Below are 22,885 nucleotides of genomic sequence, written 5' to 3'. Positions count from 1 at the left end.
GGCTGGAGTTCTGCTGTTGCTTGACTCCACACTGGGCTCGGTTGCGTTCTTTTGATCAGGAGCGCTGGTTCTCCCATAAATCGGGGGGCGAGCAGCAAAGGCCCAAGCGTCACAAGGATGCCGTGGCTTCCTTTCTCTTCTAGAAAGCCTGATGATGACAGTGCTGAGGAAAGGAGACAGTCAGATGCACAGCCCGTGTGGCACGGTGGTGAAAAAGGGAGTGGGGCTTGGAGGTCCAGCTTTTAAACCACGGTCGGCCCAGAAGGGCCCGTGGTGACTTTGGGCTGCCCATAGACTTTCGCCTAGCCTCCCTTGCAGGGTCATGGAGAGGATGAACCAGAGAAGAGAAAGTAAGATTGGATATACATGTGGTGATGATGTGCAGAATTTATCTAGAGTTCTCGGAGGATTTCTTTTGTTACCTTCATAGTCATCATCTACTTAAATTGATGTGCCATCCAATTCACAGATGCCTCTTGGGGCAGGCTAGAGTCTAGCCCCTACCCAAAAAACCCTCAATCATACAACAACCAACTTAATAAATCAAACACTAAAATATCAAAAGATGAAAACATCAGAATATCATGCTGAAGATGAATTGCCTTTTGGAAGTGTGTCTGGCCGAGACGCCAGGAAGGGCGTCCCACAGGGCTTTGCCACCGGTCGCCACCCACCACTCTTTGGGGGGCAGAGCAGAGCTGCTGAAGGTCACGAGCTGGTAGGAGCGTGTCGCAGACTGGGGCGGCAAGGCCCAGAGGATACAGACTGCCCCAAGCGCATCGGCCTCGAAGCTGACGTGCGATTTGAACATGGGACCCGTTTAGCCATGACTGTATAAGCTGCTGCTGATATTAATCTCCTCCCTTGTGAAATCGAGACTACCAATAATTGGATGTACAGAATGAAGTGGGCTTGGAAACTTTGCAAATTCAGAGCTAAATTAAGCTTTCATGAAGAATTGTGTACTTTTATATCTCTACCGCCGCTTGATTCCATTTTAGCGTTATGTTTCACACAGAGCGATCAGTCGTGCTTGTAGATTCCTGTTGTCATTATAATAAAAGTCAGGGAAATAACAGGCTGTAATGACTCACCGATCAATCTGTAATGTGCATGAGATGCCAACCTAGGAGAAAAACTGCTGTGGTAGGTGTAGGGGACATAATGTGGTAACAGCATGCTTACACAGGCATTGTGTCTCCAGGGTTTTAAAAAAGTCCTCGGGGAAAAAATGCCGCCCTGTTTTATGTTCTAAATAGACCTTGAAATGCAATCCTCCCAGACATCTTTCGTTCGTTCGGTATGAGCAACACTTCCTGCAAGAAACGGAAATTGCCTTTAGGTGCTTTGACTGTGTCTCAAAGCCGCTGCATCATTTTTGTTGGCGTGCTAATGCCCGATGACGTCCTATGAAGAGCATGCAAATACGTACCTTCTGCAGCTCAGCGCTGCCGCAGCGGTGCCTTCCTCTCACACCACTTTCACACGTGGGGTCTTGTGGTAGGACAGAGGCCTGTGCTAGATGTGCGAGTGCCATTTTCATGCTGAGTTCTGTGCATGGGGCCACCGGCAGTGTGCACGGGATCCAGATGTGTGGGCGTCCCCGCTGTGAGCTCGCACTTTTCCAAACGATGTTGCTCTTTATGTTTTCAGGCTGCAGATAGAGGAATCTTCTAAACCTGTCAGCTGGACCATGCAACTGGACAAAGCGGTGACAACAAATTACAAGCCAGTGGCTAACCATCAGTATAATGTAAGTCGCTTGCACATGCCCAGAGTGCGGCTGCCCAAAAGATACTAGAAGCTTGCAGTGCGGAAACTGGCTGGGTTTGTTCAACTCGGGATGTGAGAGCCACACTCTTGTGTCGAAGAGCAGCGTTCTCACCAGAATACTTGGCATACTCACCTGTAGAACACACTGAACCTAGCAGGACTTATTTTTGCGTAAACAGACATAGGTTTTTGCTATAAGTCTTACGCATACAGTTTAATATTTATTTATTCATTTATTTAGAAAATTTCTATGCCGCCCCATTCGCCGAAGCCTCGGGGCAGCTCACAAAACATAAAAATATAATACATTAAAAATATAAAATGAATTTACAATATAAAATAAGTCGCCCTGGCCAAAGAATAAAATAAGGAAATAATATTAGCAATTAAAATGACGTTTGAATAAAAAGGTCTTGGCCTGGCGCCGAAAAACAAATAACAACGGCGCCAGGCGGACCTCTCTGGGGAGCGCATTCCATAGATTGGGCGCCACCGCAGAGAAAGCCCTCCTCCGGGTACCTACCCTCCTAATTTCCTTCACGGAGGGTTCCCGGAGAAGGGCCTCTCCCGCAGATCTCAGGGGGCGGGCGGGCATATATGGACGTAAGCGCTCCTTCAGGTAACCAGGACCCAAGCCATTTAGGGCTTTATAGGTCATCACCAACACCTTGAATTGGGCCCGGACTTCAGTGGGAAGCCAGTGAAGCTGACGGAGGACTGGAGTCACGTGAACATAACGCCCCGTCCCCGTCAGCAGCCTGGCAGCTCTATTCTGAACCAATTGAGGTATCCGGACCGTCTTCAAGGGCAGCCCCACGTTGCATGTAGCTTCAGATTCTGCAGGGACTCTAGTATTTTTGCTGTTTTAATATTGTTAGTTGTGAGGTTCTGGAAACATTGCCATGAACAAATAACCTTCAGGTTATTTGTGCTTCTGTGCAAATTTGGTGCAGCTAAGTTCTCTTCTGCATGCATGGCGGAAGGGAACTTAGTTCCTCTGTCACTGGTTTGCGACTTGTGCTTTGGCAAGTCAAAAAGTGTATATACTTGCCTAGAGATTTTTGGGAATCTATTGAGATACTTTCCATTTCTGAAAAGAATGTTCCTCTGGAACTAACATTAGAATTGGTTTGTGACAAGTGCCACCCTGGGAATTTCATAAATAGGTTAAAAGGCTTTGTGCAACAAAGCACATTCTCCTTTAAAAATAAGAAATAGATGTAATCTGGTTTATCCTTCAGTATGTCTCCCAACTAAGCTCTTTCTTGGTCACACCATGGTAGAGATAGCTTTGCAGTTTTCCTGTCTTCTTGCTGCTGCAGATGAACAGGATGTTTTTCCTGGAGCATGTTGGAAGCGGTTTTTAATTTATGTGATTCGATATAACAGATTGAATATGAAAGAAAGAAGAAAGAAGATGGAAAACGGGCTCGGGCGGAGAAGCAGCAAGTGCTGGACATGCTGTTTTCAGCATTTGAAAAGCACCAGTATTACAACATCAAGGACTTGGTGGACATCACTAAGCAGCCGGTGGTGAGTGTCTCTTCCAGAACCCCTTTCTGAAATTACTCAGTTGGTCTCTGAACAATGTACCACTATATAGAAGCAAATCCTTTAATGCTTAGAATAGATCTCCTCAATACCTGACATTTGAATTAACTTTCCAGTGGACAAAGTGAAACATGCACATACATTTTACAAATACTGTAAAAGGAATTGCACCCCACATTAAAAAGATAAAATAAAATCAGAACCAGGTAGGTAGATCACTTTTTGTTGCATCAGCCGGGCTTGAATATAGATGCCAGATTCAGGTAATACTTTTCAGACTACAGCTGAGCGTTTATATTCATTTAATGTGAAAACTTCCCTGTTCCCCAGCAAATTAGAGTTAGACTGAGTGTTAGGTTAAAACGGGGATCCCCGAGGCAGCCACAGGCCCTCCAGCGGCTTCCCCGGAGCTCGTCCTCCCTCTCGTTGGTGTTTAATAAGCGCCTTGCAGTGCACTGGGGTACCCGGTGCTGCTCTGTGTTCAGGACCTGCTGCAGATCCCTCTTGGGGGGCAACAGACAAGGGAAAAGCTGTTTTTCCATCTGCCCCAGTCTTGCATTTCGCCCCACTCCCAGTCTCTGACCTCATCGTTTCTCCCCCCCACCTCAGTTCACTTTGACTAAGCAGGCCCCCGGCCCCCAGGAAGGGGCTGGCCGTTTCCTCCGTGGGGCCTGTTCTCAGCCTCCTGCGTGTGCCCACAAGCCCAAAGTGGTTGGGGACCCCAGCCTGCAGGATGCTGCTTCGTCCGGCATCATGTGTGGAATGTGGGAAGCCCAAGGAAGGCAAGAGCACAAGAGTGTGGGCCAGACTGCAGGCAGAGTGCTTCTGGCAGGCTGTCTGTCCTCTTTGCCTCTGTGCGGCAGGGATGGCTCTGCATCCTGCAGGGTTCCGTGACTCTTTCCAGCTCCAAATCCAGTCAGGTCTCCCTCCTGAGCCTTGTAGGTGCCTGGTAAATTCAACAACTGAAACTTGAAAGACCTCGGGGTATGGAAGGTTTGACATGTTTCCAATTAGAGCAAGTCTCCAAAGTAAAAGATTTTTATGATTACTTGACCCAGGGACGATCAGACTGAAAGTTTGCTATACTCTCTGGATGGAAAGTGCAGCAGGGAAGCCAAGCCATAGAATCAGAGAACAATTGAGCTGGAAGGGCCAGAGGGCCACTGGGTCCAGCCCCGTGCCCAGGGCAGGTCTCCAAGCGCCACCGTCCCTCTCAGAGGCACCCTGCGTGCCTCCGGTGTGGGAGAGCCCGCCACCTCCCTGGGCCACCGGTGCCAGTGCCGTCCTGCTCTAACGGTCAGCAGGGGCTTCCCAGCGTTCAGCTGGAGCCTGGCTCGCTGCACCTTGCGTCTGTTACTCCATCCTGCCCCTGGGATGATCAAGAGGAGATCATGGCCTTCCTCTTTGTGGCAACCCTTCGAGAACTTGCGAGGCGCTCTCCTGCCTCCCCTCAGCCTTCTCCTCTCAAGGCTGAACACGCTCAGTTCTTTCCATCTCTCCTCGACCACTTCCTGCTGGGTAGAAAAGGGTGCGCATGCCCCAAGCAAGCCCGAACCTTCTGCTGAAGAAGGCCTGGCATGGCCTTTTCCTGAGATGTGAAAGAGGAGTGAAAGAACCCGCTCCTCCAGGGCCATGGGGAGGGGGGAATCTGGTGACTGGGCAAGTTCTGCGCCTTTGCTTCAAGCCAGACTTTGCTGATACCTCTGGGAAAGGACCACAGCTTGGAGACCAGGAACCTCTTTCTTTCCCATAAGTTAAAGCGGAGGATTTTAGAACATGGAAAGTAAACCTTTTGTAAGATTTCAAAGTGAAGGATCACAGTAATTTGAAATCGGTGGCAGTAATGGTCTGGGTTCAGACGCAGCTGTTCAGATTAAAGCATTCTTATGCCCAGAAGCGCGGAGGCGGTTGCCTGGCTCAGGGTGCAAGGCCCGTTCAGAGTTCTTTCTCTGGCACTTACCACCTCCCCTGCTCCTGCGCTCTTGCACTGGGCTGTTGTGAAGGGGACTGCTGCAATACACCATTGTGCAAGCTCCCTGTTCAGCAAGAAAGGGTTTCATGAAAAACATGTTGCACAATAAAATACTGCTTTACCGCTTTTGTTGTGCATGCAATAATGGGTTGGGAATCTTTTACTTTGCGCAGGATGTCTATCCTGAAGCTGTGAGCCTGTGAGTTTTGCCCGGCGAAATGAAAGTTTTATTGCATTTATTGCATCCATAAAGTCTGGTCATTTGAACCGTTGTCTTTTCTGAACTGTTTTCCCTCACTCAATTTGAATTCTGAATTCTGCAACACCAACTCAAAAACCTGGCTATGCCATTTTCCGATTTAATTGCACCAAGTGTTTATCTTATTAGTTCATCTTTGTGGAAAGAAGGCAACTATAAAAATGTCAGCGTGGAAGCTGGGGCTGGCGTGGAGGGAAAGATCGCATTCCAAACAGGCGGTGGGAAGGGGGAGGCTGCATTCACACAAACGGGTGGAAAAAAACTCTGCTTTCCTTAAATGCTGTATCCCTTTCTTCTGCGTCTCTTAAAGGGGGAATGTCCACATTTTGTGATTCTGTACATGCAGAATTTTGAGCAGTTCTTGGATTCCTAAGAATGAAGACAAATTATATGCTATAATACCAAATATTTCCAATAATGGACTGTCTGTGCAATGCACTGAGAGTCTAAATAGAGCAGGAACCCTAGAGGTTGAACATGTGAGCAATTTAGGGCCTTTTAAAGAAAAAACTTAGAGTTCAGAATAGATCAAAGACGAGGTTTCCTTATCAGCCAATGCCTGAAAGGAGCATTTTTATGGGACGAATACTCTAAGGGGAGCTGGGTGAAGGATGGAGGATTGCGAGAGGTGGGCCGGAAACACTTTGCCTCTTCCTTTAGCCAGGCATGCACTGGGTGGCGTTAGGCAGGCTGCACTTTCTCCCCCTCCCACGGGAGGCTGCTGTGAGCAGGACTGAGATAGTATTTGTGGGGTGCTTTCAGCACCCCAGAGTGCAATAGGAATGCTTTTCTTACCGTGTTTCCCTTGGAATTATCACTTGGGCTTCTTTATAACCTCTGAAAAGCATCATAATAAGCTTTACTGTTTATGAATTCTGTTGCTTTCCAAATTATGCTCTCATCCTTTCACTACCGCATTAAGAATTTATCTTCCATTTACAAATTTGAATGGAGGTTAAGCAATAACCAGTTGCGCCATTTCATAAAATGAGTTTGTGGCGAAGGCTTTTATACCACATGTGGTGCCTGGTCATCACAGCTTTGGAGATGTCCGTTTTCTTCAGAAAAACAAACAAGGGACACATTTAAGTGGGAACAACTGGCTCAGCTCGGCCTTCAAAGGCAAAAGCCTTAATTTGCAGTCAAGTGCGTCGAATAGTCACTTCTGTTATTTCAGCTGGGCCAGAAAAGAACATGATTGATTGATTGATTGATTGATTTAAACAACTTATATGCCGCCCCATCGCATGAGCCTCGGGGCAGCTTACAATCATTAAAATCTCATATAAAATACACAAAATTCATCAAATAAATAAAATACAACAAATAAAATAAAATAAAATAATGGATCCAGCCTGGTCAATTTAAACTGACAAATAAACCATTAACAGTTAAAATAGCGTTTAAATAAAAAGGTCTTGGCGTGGCACCGAAAAACAAATAAGGACGGTGCCAGGCGGACCTCTCTGGGGAGCGCATTCCACAGATGGGGCGCCACCGCAGAGAAGGCCCTCCTCCGGGTACTCACCCTCTGAATATCCTTCACAGAGGGTTCCCGGAGAAGGGCCTCTTCCTCGATGTCAAGGAAGGGCCAAGACAGTTGTCAGCTTCCCTCCCCTACAGGCCCCTACAGGAAAGGTGAGACCACCTCGTCGCCCGCCTCACATGTGTGATGGGGCCCGCCCTTGTTGCCTGACGTTGAGTTGGGTCCATGTACCTGGCCTGGCTCTTCCTTCTGCAGGCAACGCCCCCCCCCCCCGAGAAGACCCTCCTTTCGAGTGTGAGGGAGGCCAAGAGCAGCATAGCTGTGTGGACCGGGGAGGGACACCGCTTTCTCCCTCGGTACATCCGCTCCCAGCCTTTCGCCTTCTCCAGTGCAATCCGGCTTGTTTGTGGCCACACTCGCCTTAAGTCAGCGGCTCTGCTTTTCTTGTGATTGCAGGTTCTCACAGTGGGTAATACGCTTGTTGTAAACGTGGTGAAATTAACCTTCGTGTGAGAGTTTTCCAAGCATTTGCAGTACTCTATCAAAACAAATTTCCAAGCATTCGCTTTTCCGACTCAGCTGCTGTAAGCGTGCGTTTCCTTGTGTCAGCCTAGTCTTTTCAACTTGTATTCTTGTTCATGTCTGCAAAGTGCCGAACTGATTTGGGTTCTTTGTACTTGGCTGTCTGCAGATTGCTGGATGTCGGCAGCAATTAGCTTGAGAAGTTGGCAGCTTGACAGCAAGTAGCTTAATTTCATTTAGGCTTTGTTAACAGTCCTCGTGGGCAATTTTATATTAGCGGTGTTTGTTCCCGACAGCTCAGCTGTCAGACAACTGTTGAAGGGAGTGGACCAACACAGTGCATCTCAAGTACAGTATCCGCACGTGTGTGTGTGTGTGTGTGTGTGTGTGTGTGTGTGTCGGGGGAGGGTACTGAAAGATGAGCTCTTCAGGCAGGAAGGCTGCTCTGCGCGGCTCCTGCTGCACACCCCTCTGCGGTTGTCTTGCGCCGCCCCACGTGCAGAATCCCATCAGAGGGGAGCAACATTGCCCGGAGACAAGACACAGGTCTTTGTCAAGATCTTTTCTAGACTTGGTTTTGCCATTTGGCTGAGCCTTACTATCTTAAGTGGCTTCTTGCATATTTTCCAAAGCTTCCTGTTTTTGAATAAGCTCAGGTTTACTGGGAGGGACGGATGGTTAACATTGCCAGCTTCCCTTGCTTAATCAATTTGATTGTTTGAATCTTGATAAAGCTTAATTACCTAAAGATCGCTGATATGAAGCAGCTGGAAGCAGTTGGAGTGCCACAAGCATGGCCCCTTCAGAGGCTCCTGCTCGTACGCCATGGCCCCAGAGGGAAACAAGCGACCCCCGGGCCTGAGTAACGGGGGTGATCGGCAGGCCGGCTTGGCGGACCCTCAGGGCGTCCTGGGGACCGTGAGCGCACGACGGTGCCATGGCTCTTCCGCAGCCAGGCTCACGGAGACTGCAGGTGCCTCCGGAAGGATGAAAACTCCCAGGCCGCCGTCGCCGCCGCCAGCTTGCACTCTCCTGTTCCTTGGAGCCAGCAGCGCAGGGAGAATGCCAGCTTTTGGAAGACACCTAAAGGGGAATGAGGGATTCTCCAGATCCACCAGCTTCTTTCCTAGCCCAGGTGGTGAGAGTCCCACTAACATGTTGATGCAGCAACCAGGGGGAGCACAGCCACGGAGTGCAGTCCACCGGCACCAAGAACGCCGTTCCCAGGCCTGGCATCGGCTGTTTCGTCGGGGCCTGCCAGCCTTCACCCTCCCACTCCTCACAGAGAACTCCGAAGAGCTGGTCGCATTGCATGTCTCTGCATCTTTCTTTCCTGGTTCTCCTCTTGCTTGTTAGCCTGATCTGTGGGGATGGCTTTCCTCTGAAAGTACCGCTGCAGCCCGGGCTTGTCTTGGTGTGGAGCAGCAAAGTTCTGGGGAGGCTTCTCAGAGCTCCTGGACAAGCTCTTCCTCGAGAGACTGCGCTTTCCTTTGGCTCTAATTTCCTCCTGCTCAGGAAGGCCGGACGGCTGAAATGCCTGACAAACCAGACCCTGTTCTCCATTTGAGGCAGTGGCGTTAATTACTGGCTTCCTTTGTAATGAAGTAAGGGTGTTAGAATATAAGTGGGTGAGAATGAGAAGAGTCCAGTAATTGAAAACATGCACCCCCAGAGGGGGAGACTGATTGAGGGGTGAGTTCATTAGCAGTGCCAAGCTGTGCCAGCCAGGTCCAAGAGAGGGGCAAAGGAAGCGGTTCGTTCCGGAGGAGGAGGGACCTTTGCTTGACTAGACTTCCATGTGCAAACACTCCGGAAGGATCTGGTCACGAGAGAGGGGACTGCTGGATGAAACGAGCCGCACTCTGTCTGGGGTAGGATCCTTGTCTCCATTTCCCTTCTGGCTGACGGTGGGAAAGCAGGGCCGCTCCTGTCCTTGGCCCTCATTCCTTAGCTGTGCATCCCTTTGACAGATCTCAAGGCAGCTTCCATCATTCTGCTCCTGCGGCTCTCTGTCTTGTCCCCACAAGGACCCGTCTGTGAGGAAGGCTGGGCTGAGAGTCTGGCACTGGCCGAGTCACCCCATGTCCGAGTGGGACTGATCGCCTGAGTTCCAGGCCCACATTCTTGACCACCACGCTGGCTCTACTGACCAAATTCTTTTCCAGGGGCACTTAGGGTCCCAGCAGCTACGTGCCAAAGAGTCCTCACGCATTGGCTCTGCTCCTTCTAAAAGCAAATGCCATGCGATGCCACCAAGGAGATTAGTTGCAGAAGTGCCACGAGCTGCTGATAGCCTCTCAGTATTTCGCCAGGGTCTGTTTTTCACCGAAAGGCTCTGTCCTGCAAGCACAAACCGGAGCTGCCCCTCAGTTTGCGCGGACTCCCCAGAGGCGAGGATTTTCCCAGGTGGAACATGCAGGCTTGGGGGGGACCAAGTCTGCCCAGAGAGGCCCGTTTACCCAGTCCAGGGCACCCTCTGCCAGCGAGCCCTGCTCTGTGGCAAGCTCCGCCGTGGTGTCGCTGGTGGACTGCTGCCACCTGGTGGGGCTGCGGTGACTCAGACAAACACCACGACTTTTTCTACCTTTTCCTGCTGCTCAGAATTCAGAGAGACACCACACTGACACATTACGTACACAAGTTTCGATTGGCACTGGTTGGTTTTGCTTTGTACCTTTTTTCCTGCAAAAATATGATTTAGTAGCTTCAGTTGGGGTGGTGACAGCCCCTGCCACCTGTTGGCCTTGTCTGCGCCGTCCAAACGTAAGGCTGTAGCTTGGGTTAGAAGTGAATTAGCTTGCTGAGTGTGCAGTAACAGTGGTGTTGCAGAGGGAAAAAGCAGGCGGTTCCGCAGCATCAGTATGCTCGCTGACTCAAATCACACCAGGTTTAGAACTAGCAGAGTTACCCCTAACCTTGAACTAATATTGGCACGGTCCGGGGCTGTGGTGATCGGCAGGGCCGGAGCAAGGAGTCAACAGGAGTTAGGAACGGTAGGCTGCTCCAATTTAAATTCTCTCCCTCCGCGAGGGCCACTTATGGCCTGTGGCGAACCTCGTAGCCAGGACTCCTCACTCTCTGCTGCCTTCCTCGTGTGAGGATGTTTGCAAGGGGACCAATACTGGATGCAGAGGGGACGAGAACACCCGTTATTTCTACACATACATCTAGGCACATCAAACTGCTTCATTTAAAAGGGGGTTCTTAAGAGGGTTAAGAGTCAAAGACAACCTCTCTTCTCCCTGGGAATGAGTATTCCCCCTTTATCCATATGGGGCACCACTTGTTACAGGTGTGATCCGTGCCAAGTGTTTTCAGACTATAATTTCAATATTTAAGAAGGCTTTTCATGTATTCTGATTTAGAAAATCATGCTCGTGTCTTTCCTTATCTTCTCTTAAATGCAGTTGCTGCTTTCTTAGATTTTCAAATGCTAATTTATCATGTAAGCCTAGAAAGACATCCGGAACACCATTATTTTGTGTGTCTGTGCAGATTCTCCTCCACTGTATGGCACTCATCCTCTTAAAGTCACCCAGTCCTCCGCACAATGGGGGCTCGTCACATACCTTGGTTTTCCCTCTCTGTAATTGTCCCAAAGGGGATAAATCCAACCCTAGATGAGGGAAGAACCAAATGGCTGTGCCCAAAGACTGGTTGGCAAGGGCTAAGAATGCAGAACGGGGGTGCTGCACCCCCTCCTGTTGCTCTCTGCAGGTCGAGATGGCCTTGAATTACACTGCAATCCTTTTGCCATTTTTGACAATATGTAAAAGACCACTGCATGAAACTCACGGGATACACATTAACTTGCTTTAGCACTGTCATTCCTACTGATAGAAATGTGTATTTGTGGACTATTCTGAATGGCATCTTTTCTGCTTCAGAGCTACTTAAAAGAAATTTTGAGAGACATTGGTGTCTACAACGTCAAGGGAACACACAAAAACACCTGGGAACTGAAGCCCGAGTACCGACATTACCAGACTGAAGAGAAGAGTGATTAAGCAGAGCTGGTAACCAAGCCGGGGTGACCTCGGGAATGGGAAGGGCAGCTGCCCAGTTCACCCTGATGGAGTCCACACAAGCCATTTGTAACAAGCCCAGCTTCCTTTTTTTAAAACAAGTTTTTGCTAGGAATTTGCTGGTTTTGGTTTTGGCAGTCAGGTTATGTATAGAATAAACTTGTATTAGACTTTTTCCGTGTTTGGTCTTTTCCTGTAGTTTTTTGTTTTGCTAACATACAGCAGTATTAGTAAAAGGACTAGTAGTATTTTGTATTGCAAAGGTGATTTTATCCCACTATTAACACCCCAAGTGATCCTGAATCTTGAAGTAAAGCTGAACTGGAGCATATGATGGGACTGCATACCACTTGAGATCTTAGTCAGAATAAGCAGAAGTGGGACGTATTTTGAGTAGTGTCTGAAATGACTCTTAGAGCAAAGGACAGAGCGAGAAGATAGTGTTTGGTGCACAGACAGATGCTAAGAGAAATTCACTTAAAATCACTGAGGAAAAAAATTGAGTAGAGTAAGGAACACCGTACAGACCCTCCTGCATAAAAAGGGAAATGTTTTGTTTCTGTATTAATAAAGCAAGCATTTTAATTTGTACAGATGCAAATACTTCTGCTTTGTTGTTGGAGTTAAAGGGGTGAAGCAGCAGCAAATTACCTGTTTGCAGCTCATCCTGCATTTTATATCCTTCAAGGTTCAGGAACTGCAGTTCTGCAGCAGCTCCAGAGACACATGAGCACGGTGAGCCAAGGAAGCTTTTTCCACCTTGGTCAATGGGCAGTTAAGCAAATAAAGCTGAGGATCATATGTCGCGTAAGCCCCTCCCCTTCCTCTCCCCATGACAGGGGTAAGCATCACGGAGCAAGACTGTATGTACCTGTGAAAGGAAATTTACAATATTCTCCAGATCATCACAAATAGGAATTAAGACTGCAAGCCAGTGAGTTCCATGAGGTTTAGATTTATGAAAATGTCTTAAAAAGAGAAAGATGTTCTAGATGTTTGGTTTCCCCTGGGTCACTCTGCAGCCTCAAGCTACCTCTCCAGTTAGTGCAGTAGCTGGAAGAACTGAACATGAATTGCCTGGTTTCCAGGTCTACCTGACAGATAAGGGTGCATTGTTCATTGACAATAGTGCAAAGAAAAAGGAATTTAAAGCGACTGCAATCCATGTTACATCTTGTCTTCTTGATGTGTTCTGTAGCGTTCCAAGTTCTGTGGAAAATAAGTAGAGCTGTCACCTGACTGCTCTTTGACTTATAGCAGCTTGGATTATAGAAGTCAGCAGGCAAAGCTATTCATTCTGCTAATGCCTGCACATCAAATTGCTGTTACAGGTCTGCAGTAGTCAGTCAGAAATTGTATTTGCTGAGGCTTTTAGAATGAGAGAAGCATTCTGAAAAATCCACTATCTTGCCTTGAATGCCTATTTACATTGGCTTTTATGGCCAGGTAGCAATCTTCTAAATGTTTAGTAGCTGTCAGACTCTTTGCCTTGGGAACCCATGGCCTGATGTGCACATAGCCAGCCACCCGTTGGGTAACTCTGGCTTGCCAACCCCTGAACCCAGTTTCCAGCCTTGGACATTGCAATAACCCAGGAAGGGAGCATTCCTGGGTTGTCATTTTAAAGCAGAGGCGAGGAGCACACGGAGGGCAAAGAGGTTGCTTGTTCACCCATGCTAGATGCAGGCAATTCCTAGGGTGAACGTGCAAACCAGCTCCGCCTGGGGATGCCCGTTATCATCCGATGAATGGTATTTGGAAAATGTGGAAAGTTCAGCAGTTACTTAGCCGCAAACATTGAATGTAGATCTGCAAATAGGAGCAAGGAAAGAAATTTGCAGTGCTAGATCTAAAAATGCCTTCGAGTCAACCAAAATGCCTCTCCGTATTTTTTGAGCTCCCCAGAGCTCTTAGCCAGGCAAAGTGAAATTCCCACCTACCAGATTTCTGAGTGTTTCTCCATAGGCCCACTTTAAACATCTGGAATACTAGGAAGCGTGGCATGTTTTAAAGTCTCTCCTCACACCGAAAGGCTTGGTGCTTTCTTCAAACAAGCATCCACAATTGTCCTGGGCACAGAACTGCTCCATCAGACCCTCCAGTCAGCTCCAATTCAGTGCTCCCTTCTCTAGTGCTCTTCCTGCCTGGCTGATAGTTCAAACTAGTGATGGCAGAGATCAGCCCCGGAACTTGTACACGCAGAGAGCACCCTATCCCGACTCCACCCCGCTGCAATGGATGCTTCTCACTGTATAATCCAAATAATGGCCTTGTGCGGAGGGGTGGCTGTCAAGTGAGTGGGAAACAGCTGCACTGAAATTTTTCACACGACATGCTGCAATTCTAATCCACTGATTCTCTAGTTAGCCCAAACAGAGCTATCTTAAAATGTTTTTTTGACTGATTTCCCCTGAATCCTGAATAGAGTTACAGGCATTTTAACCAGAAAGCATGAGGTAATGAGGCAACAGGCAGGCAGGTGCTTAAGTACTCTGGCAAGCCCAACTGGGGCTTGCTTTGTTCTCTAAGGGAGCAAAGTAAAACTCTTACTATCCGTCTCAAGAACACAGGCTGAGAACATAAGAACTCTGGCAAGCCCAAGCTGGACCACTCAAGCAGACGTCCACTTCATACAAATTTTAGGCCTGCAAAGGCTCACAAGACTAAAAACATGCTTTAAACAAAGTCACTTTGTTTTTTTCCAACACCAAGAAAAGGAAGCCAAAAGCTTTAAAATGTTAACTTTAGCAAGAATTTACTGCCTGGAAGTTGTTTTTTCCTGTAAATGTAGCTACCTATTTTACTGTAAATTTTCAAATGATAAAATTAGTGTCCTCCATGTTCCTTCTATTGAACTGGCTGCCTACACAGCAACTAATGGGAAGTTTTTGTATATATTCCCAGAAACTAACATGCAGGTACAAGGATCATGTGGCAGCACAAGAACATACTGGACAGCGAGGAACCAGAAGTAACGGTAGCTCTTCTAGGCTGCTTCAAAGCCGGCTTTAGCCACACCTGTACCCCTCCTGTGTTCCCTGCACTACCAGCAGCTTCCACTAAAAATACAGTGTCCTAAGAGGAACAGCACAACCATTTTTAGACGGCTCACCGGGCCAAACCCGTTACACAACACTTAGGTCACAAGGTGTCCTGTTACAGCTGCTTCACAGTAACTGCTGAATAGACAACGTTCAAATTACGTTTAATGGTGCACGTGTTAGATGTATAACCTGCGATATAAATCTTCTGCAAACAGAGGTAACACGAATGCTGTTGCTATGGAAGGGCTGGATGTGGTGTTAGTCTTCTGGAAACCCTCTTCTGTGGGGAACGGTGGGAGAAAGCAACTTTTTATTATTATGAGTGGACATGCTGTAATCTCCCGAATGTGGGTGACAGAAGGCCGGCCTTTCGAATACATGCAGCCCCACACCCCTCCACCCCAGGAGGAAGCAAGATAGCTCCTTCTCAGACTTCATGGCGGAACTCCCTGTAGCGCCTCACCTGCAAGTACACCAAAGAATTGTAGCCTTCTTAAAAAACTGCTCTTAGGAACGGCCATTTACACACCTTCAGCAGCATAACACTGGAAGATGGCTTTGCCTCTTACTAGTTAGTAAAGCCCAAAACTGCACTCATGACATCTTGCACTTTTACGGAGAAGCCCCAGATGCACTTTAGCAAGCCAAACACAAAGGGGAAAAAAGAGCTACTCCACAGGACAGAAAATATACAGCACACCCCTCTTGCTAGGCTCGAGAGAGAATACTGGGAACAGTTGCTGAGTCCCTCTATAATTCTCTGCTCAGGCACACAACTGGGCTGAGAACTAACTAGCCCCTTGCTAACAGGTGCCAACTCTTACCCATCATTAAGAGTTTAAGTGGGGCACTGTCACTTTAAATGGTACACCCAAGTAACACAGACAGTATGTATACATACTGGAGGCATTAAAAATGCATTTTTCTATTTGACCCAAATCTGCTGTTAGGTTATTTAGCACCCTTTCATGCCTGTCGAATTAAGCAGGGCTATTAAGGGTTGAACAGGCCTAAAAAAGGAACTCGAATGAGCTAGGAGTGAGGACCTATACAGCCCAGCTGATTTGGTCAAAACTGGCAGCCTCCAGTGTTACTGAACCAAAACACACATGCAAGACTATGGGCAAAATCACAGGAATGCAGAGTACAAGTTATTTTCAGAATACAGTCTTGATTCACAACACAACAGTCAATTAGCTACTCAGATGCTTCCTCTACAAGCCAGGGCCCAAGCATCTTAAGGGTGCAGATTACCCACTTCGGCAGACATGGAATCAAGGTGGGCCAACACAGACTGTCCTTGAAGGCTCATGCCCCCAACCCAGGGACTCTCCCAGTGATGGTCAGCATGCCACCCATCTGCAAGGAAGGGTCTGGTTCTGACGTAACACGGGTCTACCACACCATCATACAGAGCCACGCGTTCAAGAAAACCATTTTAATGGCTCCCACTGCTATACAAATTTGCAGCCATGTGCAGTAGCTTTTGGCAGTCAAGGATGAGCAGCTCTCCTCTCGCTTAAGCAGCCACACTCACTAGCCTTGGGTTTTGTTTCATCTCCATCTTATCCTTGGAGTAATTTCTGGAAAGATGTGTAGCATGCAACGAACTGCAAACAGCGGGATGCCCTCAATTTTGCCTCCCCACCCTCCCCAAAAATTCTGTTTTCGTGGCTTTCCAAGCAGCTGCCTACAGCCTGTAACAGACTTTGGGTCTGTGCAAACGTCCGTCAGGACAACAGAGTGCGCGCACACACGGCTACCACGCCAGCCCTTGCCCAGCGCTCAAGCACTTGAAACTACAACTACCGGAATTAAATTTAAACTGATACACAACACAGCAAATTAAAATCCTGTGATTAAACCAGTATTACTTATGTATTTTAAGTTATGATTATTCCGAACTACAGCACGTAGGCAATGCCTCAAGTTCTTGCCTAATACGCTCACTTTGGTTGCCAAGGGTGCTCCTTCCACTTGCTCTCCCTTACAGTCACATAATCTGCTTTATTCTGATTGACTGAAGACATTCCTCTCTCCTTAACTGGTTAGGAACGTGGAGCATGAGACAGAGCCGCACAATTGCCAGGCTTCCAATTTTGTCCGCCAGCTAGTTATCAGGCCTGCTGATTGGCAAGAAGCCAAGTCCGCTTCCAAAAGAAAGTTGCCTTCTGCATTAGTCATTGCCGGGGATCTAAGAGGCAGTTCAGTTGTGGCTGGTTGATCTTCTGCGTTCCAGCGTCCCCAGAATGTGAAGACAGTCTGACACAAGCATTAGGGCCGGGCTATGCTACCGAGAGGTCGAGGATCCAAATGCACGCGAGCTACGGCAAACTCGCTGAAGAGCCCTGCTCAACACATCAAACCAAGAGGCATTACCTGTGCTGGGTGTAACCGAGGTGTGTGTGTTTTATTTTAGACAGCCTACATGACAAGTTTTTAAAAGCCAATGCCTCCACTCCAATTTAATCAGGGTCAAAATAAATCAAATTAAGCTCAGGGTGGCATCAGTCCAAGTTTTCAGACATTGATGAGTCATGATGTTTGTTGATGAATACAGCAGCAGCCAATTATGATGATGACAGACGATCCTGAAGGGCTCACCTCTTGTTACTGTTAAGAAAGGAAAGGGAGTTAGCTTAGGCCAATACAGACTCTTTGTGCCCGCATTCAGTGTCCGTCCATGAACTGTCCTCCCCTTTTCAATCTGCGCTGCCACACTACCAGGCAGACAGAAAGCGCAAGGATATTGCTGTTGCATCTTAATGCAAGCCAGTGAGCAAGAGCAGCTGTTCCTGGCCTATCAGCAGATGCTTCACATGCAAAATCGACATCTTGCTTCCTTCCACCCCTGCAAGGAAGGCGGTCTTGAGGAGCAGCGCTTCTCCAAGCCCGGAGCAGATGCACAACAGAGCCAGCAGTGGAGCTGACTGCCGTGTTCATGACATGCTTGAGATTAGTTCAAGGGAAAATCATAGTGTCAGTGGACAGCTTTGCCCATGAGGGATTATTCTATTTTTCCCTTTTTCAACAAAGAGAATGTGGGAGAGTGAGCAAAGCCTAATGCCCCCACCTTGACCACCAAGCTTAAAATGAAGCTGCACAAGCAACTTGGCCAGGGAGACCAGCCTCCTCCTCTTTAATAATCCACTCACTAAAACCACTGGAAAATGTATGCACTGAAAATCCCACTTGGGCAGCCAAGTTCATTGACAGCTCAGATATGAAACTGTTGCCTTCGTAATGGCCACGCATTGCTGAAATCAGCCTTTCGCCAGACAGTAATTTTTACAAGCTATAGGAGAATTTGGGCATGTGAGCCATGGGATAGCCAGGTTTGGAGGTAGGAAACAGTGAAGACCTACAAAAGACAGCAAAAAAATTCGTTCTAAACTAGATGGGTGGCAATGAAGTGGAATCTATAGCTTTACCAAGTATACCACTTCATATAAATGGCTGCCTAGCCAAAAAGTTTTCTTTGAAGTATAATAGTCAGCTTAATGAAAATGTCAACTTTGTGATGCAGGAAGAGGATGCTGAGGATACAGGGAGATTAACAGAAATTCCAGCATCATAATGCCCTTGCTTTATAGGTTTCAATTTTTAAAAGCCCAAAGATGCATTTTAGACATTCAGAGGCATAGACCACATGGACAAATTTTTCTCCCTCCTGTACTGCCATGATAAAGTTTATCGTCAGCAGATGTGGGCTGAAAATGAAAATACGCAACCATGTGGATAAAATACATGGGAGTAGTAACAATACACAACTCCTGAGATGTGAGGATCAGTGGAAGCTAAGGCAGCTTTTCAAGCATTACATGAACAATGGACCCACCAACTTCTGCCATAGCTTCACTCTGGCGATGTGGAAAGAGCAGCCGTTGCTGGAAGTAACTGAACCGTCATCCTCACACTCTGGCTAGGAGCACTGTAAGAAGCAACTGCCTACTGCCGGAACATCTCAGGGGGCTCTTGCCCTAACCCAACAGGGTTTCTATGCAGCGAACTGTACTCTCTTCTCGAGAAGGGTGTAAAAGCAAGGAAGTTTTTCATCTCAGCAATTTCTCTTATGTATACTTACACATTTCTCCATCTCTAATCCGTCCTTAAAAAAAATCATATATGGAGTGACACCATCCTCACGGAAATCCAGCAGCCCCACCGTGCCGTCTGGATTCATATTCTCTCCTACAAAAAACTTGGAAAGAAAAAAAAACCCTCTTACTGCAAGTAAGTTATCCTAAGAAGCCAGTATATAACTCCTCCAATCTGGCAACAGTTGGACCAACTACCAGAAGTTTCCATGCCCAATCCAAAATGCTTAACTTTTTAAACCATGGTGCAGAGAGGTGCGTCAGGGGTCGATCTCTCACGCACTCCATCAGCAAGGGTGCCATGCATCAGATGCATACAAAGCCTTCGTGGCAGTGGTCTGTAGTCTTGGGAGCTCCCTTTCATGGGAGCTCCCTTTCATAAGTTTGACTGGTCCCATCGTCTTTCTAGGAGAGCAGCTTCACAGAACACTTCTGGACATCTGCTCCAGTGCAATCACCTTTAAACCATACTTTGCCTCTAATATATTTCCCCATGTTGCTTCAGAATGCTTGAAATAAATTCTGTCACATAAGAATACATATTTCCTTGTAAGCACCAGCCATTTCCCAAGAAGGACCTCCAGTAAAACAGAATGCCAATCCCTTCACCTATCATACAGATTTGCTCAGGGAAAGGGTAACTGTGAAGCTTACCTGGTAATTGTTGAAGTTTGCAAGGATATGTTTGACTTGTTCAGCTGCCCCCGTCATGAACAGCTTTACTCTCTCTGGCTTTGTTTCCTCAAGTCTGGCTTTGATTCTAAAAGGAGAATTCAATCTTTGAACACTCAGAGCAAGCCACGTGCAGCCTAAAAGTGTAGCCTTAATTCCACTGGAATGTTGCTTCCAATGACTGATCTTCAAGGGAGATGCTACATTGCTTCAGACTGCCCATTTCCCAGAACATTTCTAGATGTTCCTTCTCCTCCAGGGTATTTAATCTCCTGCAATTTTTTTAGCGCCCACAAAGAATTGTATGTAGGTGTATCAGGCAAAAGAATTAAGTATCATTATTATCACGTTGCATTTCTATCCCACCTTTTCCATCTTGCGAGGAACCCAGAGGGGCATACGTCGCTCCAGTTTATCCCTGCAGCAACAGCCTTGCCTGTGAGGTAGGAAACGCTGAGTCTCTGGGACTAGCCCAAAGCCACCCAGTGAGCTCCAGGGCCGCATGAGGACTAGAACCTGGATCTTCCAGGCCCCCCGTTCAACAGTCGCATGAACACACCACACTGCACTTCAGTAACCTGAGCTTGACTCTGTGTGAGACTTGAGAGCTATGCCTGGTTGAACAAAGCGAAGGTGGCAGAGACCTCATCTTCATACAGTTACACCTGATGGCCATCCAAGGATTCAATCATATAACCACCAGGCTAACCACACACAGAATTCACAACTAGCCAGCTCACCTCACTGTGAAAGCAAGCTGCGGTGCACATCTGCACTGCCAGACGTTCACACTGCACCGGTGCAGTCCCTATGCACATCCCTCACTGTAACAGACTTTAAGGCTGTTATGCAACCCGAATTGATATGCCAATGCTATCCTTGATACACGGGAAGCAGAACCTGAGGAATGGCTGGCCAAAACCGTAAACAGGAGTTATAGTCGTACAGGAAAGGGACAGGACACTGACAGAGACCTCCTTAAGCAGGTCTAGCTAGTTTCTGTGAGCGTGCCCCTTCTAGGAGACTGGTTGCTGCATTCTGCAGCATCTGAACACTATATGTAAGGTCACCCCTATATAATCCATATTGCCTATCCTTGAAGAGACAAGAGCAAGGATCACTCACGTTTTCATGTAACCCTTGATGTACTTCTTGTAGGAATCTTTAGTGAAACTTGTTTCCTGAAGGTGGTGGTTCATGACGATATCAACACCAGTGACAACTGTGGCCTCGATCCCTTCTTCTGGACCCTCAGCAGATGCATTTCCACCAATTAAAGCATCATCTATTTCACCTTCTTTTCTGCTGACCATCTGAGGCATTCAAACAAAAACTCTGATAAGACAACTGCACAGTTAGTTTACAATTCCACTACTGGCTGTTCATAAGCAAACAATAAATTGGAACTTCCTGATACTCATCAGTGTGAGCTTTAAAGGCACTGTAAATTTAAACTTTCAAATCTTTAGACCCAAGATTTAACGTTTTAACTCTCTAGATGCTATGTGATACTTAGCCAGGCCCCCTGGCCACCAACTTAGCATTATCCCTTCCATTTAAATAGAAAAGGCCACTCAAAGTTAAGACTGCAGCAGTGCACCAGTTACATGAAAACATATTATGGGAAGAGTGCATGTGGGTGCGGCAACAGATGCACCAAGATACTCAATGCGGCTGCCACAATTAAGATTTAAAGCTGTGCAAGCTCTCTTTCAGTCAGTTTAGGGTAATCTTGGGTGGTACATTCTTTTCTACAGTAAACACAAGAAGCTGGTCCTCCAGAAACACTAAAGCCCATCTGCCACTACACTCCTTACGATGCGACGGCTTGTAACTCGGCACCGAGCGCTTGGTGAGGTGCGGCTCTCACACTCCGATTAACAGCCGTCTCCTCGGCCACTGCGCTACACAAACGTTCTCCGTTCACCATGCCATCCGGGGCCAGCTGCTTGCACGGCTACTCCAGCCGGGGGCTGCCCCGCAGCGCCGCCAAGGCGGCTGGCTGCCCCTCCCTCCGCCGAGAGCCCCTGCCCAGCCCGGGCCTACCTTCCCTTCCACTTCCAGGCAGAGCCCGTTGGCCACTTCTGTAATCTTGTAGATATCCGAGAACATCTCATCCTCTGCGGGGAAAGGCAACGAGCGCGCAGCGTGAGGAGCCGCCCGCGGGTCGCGGCACCGCCGCCGCAAGGCCCGCGACCCCCGCCCGCCCGGACCGGCTCGCCCCAGGCCGCGCCCGCCACACCGCCGGAACAGGCCGGAGCTCTCTGGGCGCAGCGGAACCGCTCTGGCCCTCGGCGCCTCTATGATAGGGCCGCTTCGCCCTGGCAGGGAGGCGGCGGGGAAAAGCTCGCCCTCAGGCCGGAAGTGCCCGCGACGCTAGCCCGACACCCACGCGTCCCTCCGGCCGCGCACGCGCACTCGCCGCGGCCGCCCGCGCGCTCCCGCGGCCGCGAAGCGCATGCGCAGTGAGTACGCCGTCGTCTCAGGCAGCCCGATCCCTTTCCACCCCCTCCCCCCCCCCGGCAGGCCTTTCTCGCGCGCGCGCGCCAGGAAGAGGGTCCTCGCGGCGGCCGTGGACTTGGGCGTGCGCGCCCGCGCGGCCGAAGCGCCCCCTCCCCCCCATATTTGTCTCCACCCCGCGGAGGGCCCCTCTGCTCACGGCTGATGCAGTCGCGGTAGATGATCATGGCGGAGGCGGGGGGCAGGCGGGCCAAGAGGGCGGGCGGGCGGGCGGTCTCACGAGGAGGAGAGGCTCGGCGGCAGCCCCCGGCGCGCGCGAGGAGCGAGGCGGAAAAGGCCGGGACGGCGCCTCCGCGGAGCTCATATAGCCAGCGGGGCACGTCCCCACCATCCGCGCGCCACCAATCGCCGCGCTCCTCGGCACGCACGGAACTGTGACGCCAGCGCGCACGCTGCGCGGCACCATAGAGCTAAGCCATGAGACGCGACCGCACGGCTCGGAGAGGGCACTCCCGGGTCCCCTGGGCCCGCGCCGCGCCCGCTGCCGCGGCGGAGGCACGTCTGAACGCGGAGCGGCGGCAGAGGCCGGGCCGGGCCGGGCCGGGCCGGGCCGGGCGGCGCTTCTCGGGGTGGCCCCGCTGCGCGGGTGCCACCCGTGCGTTTCCCAGAGCCCGAGGGCGAGCGGACCGCGTGAGTCGCGCCCTGCCGCCCGCCCGCCGAGTTCACCTGTGCTGTGGGGCCACCTGGGCAGGTGCGGTCATGCCCGTCTGCGCACGCGCAGCAGCGCCCGCGGGGCACCGGGTCCCTGCCCAGCCCGGCTCGGTCTGGCCTGAGCAAAAATCCGCAGGCAGCGAAAGTAACTCTTGAAGCGCCCATGAATGCTGAGCTCCCAGGTACCTGTGGCTGCCATCCCGAGCCGCCTCCTGCGCTGGACACCTGCACAGAAAGAATTGGAAGGGGATCTCATTTGCCTAAAGCCAATGGCAGTTTTACACCTGCTAAAATAAGAGTTTGGAATGTAATT

General features: G+C 49.1%; 2 protein-coding genes and 1 non-coding gene across 3 annotated transcripts in view; 1 reads left to right on the top strand and 2 right to left on the bottom strand.

Annotated features, from left to right (window-relative positions):
* Positions 1-11,763, top strand: part of GTF2F2 (general transcription factor IIF subunit 2) — a 41,513-nt gene extending 29,750 nt beyond the window's left edge. The window contains exons 6-8 of the mRNA XM_044448174.1: positions 1,654-1,753; positions 3,163-3,306; positions 11,451-11,763. Of these exons, the coding sequence (XP_044304109.1) occupies positions 1,654-1,753; positions 3,163-3,306; positions 11,451-11,570 (364 nt within the window). The 3' untranslated portion in view covers positions 11,571-11,763. The remainder of the gene's footprint in view (positions 1-1,653; positions 1,754-3,162; positions 3,307-11,450) is intronic.
* A 4,720-nt stretch (positions 11,764-16,483) lies between these two features.
* Positions 16,484-22,212, bottom strand: TPT1 (tumor protein, translationally-controlled 1). Its single transcript, XM_044448172.1, has 6 exons — positions 22,061-22,212; positions 21,448-21,521; positions 20,527-20,714; positions 19,384-19,489; positions 18,717-18,833; positions 16,484-17,245 (listed from the first exon to the last, which is right to left on the bottom strand). Exons 1-6 carry the CDS (start codon positions 22,086-22,088, stop codon positions 17,243-17,245), a joined length of 516 nt encoding a protein of 171 aa, XP_044304107.1. The 5' UTR covers positions 22,089-22,212; the 3' UTR covers positions 16,484-17,242.
* LOC123032430 lies at positions 17,319-17,448 on the bottom strand. The gene has a single exon (XR_006416481.1). It is a non-coding gene; the product is annotated as a small nucleolar RNA SNORA31 (small nucleolar RNA).
* Positions 22,213-22,885: the final 673 nt, after the last annotated feature.

This window comes from Varanus komodoensis, unplaced genomic scaffold (genome assembly GCF_004798865.1).
Source record: "Varanus komodoensis strain SLA01 unplaced genomic scaffold, ASM479886v1 scaffold54, whole genome shotgun sequence".
Lineage (NCBI taxonomy): Eukaryota > Metazoa > Chordata > Lepidosauria > Squamata > Varanidae > Varanus > Varanus komodoensis.
The sequence above is the reverse complement of the archived record's forward strand: the minus strand, read 5'-3'. Positions and strand labels throughout refer to the sequence as shown.

Excerpts from the sequence above, each read along its gene's own strand:
- TPT1 (XM_044448172.1), bottom strand. The coding sequence starts at position 22,088 with ATGATCATCTACCGCGACTGCATCAGCC. Across the intron at positions 20,715-21,447 it reads GCCTGGAAGTGGAAGGGAAG|ATGGTCAGCAGAAAAGAAGG; the intron begins GTAGGCCCGGGC and ends TGAATGCCTCAG. Across the intron at positions 18,834-19,383 it reads CAAACTTCAACAATTACCAG|TTTTTTGTAGGAGAGAATAT; the intron begins GTAAGCTTCACA and ends TTTCTTTCCAAG.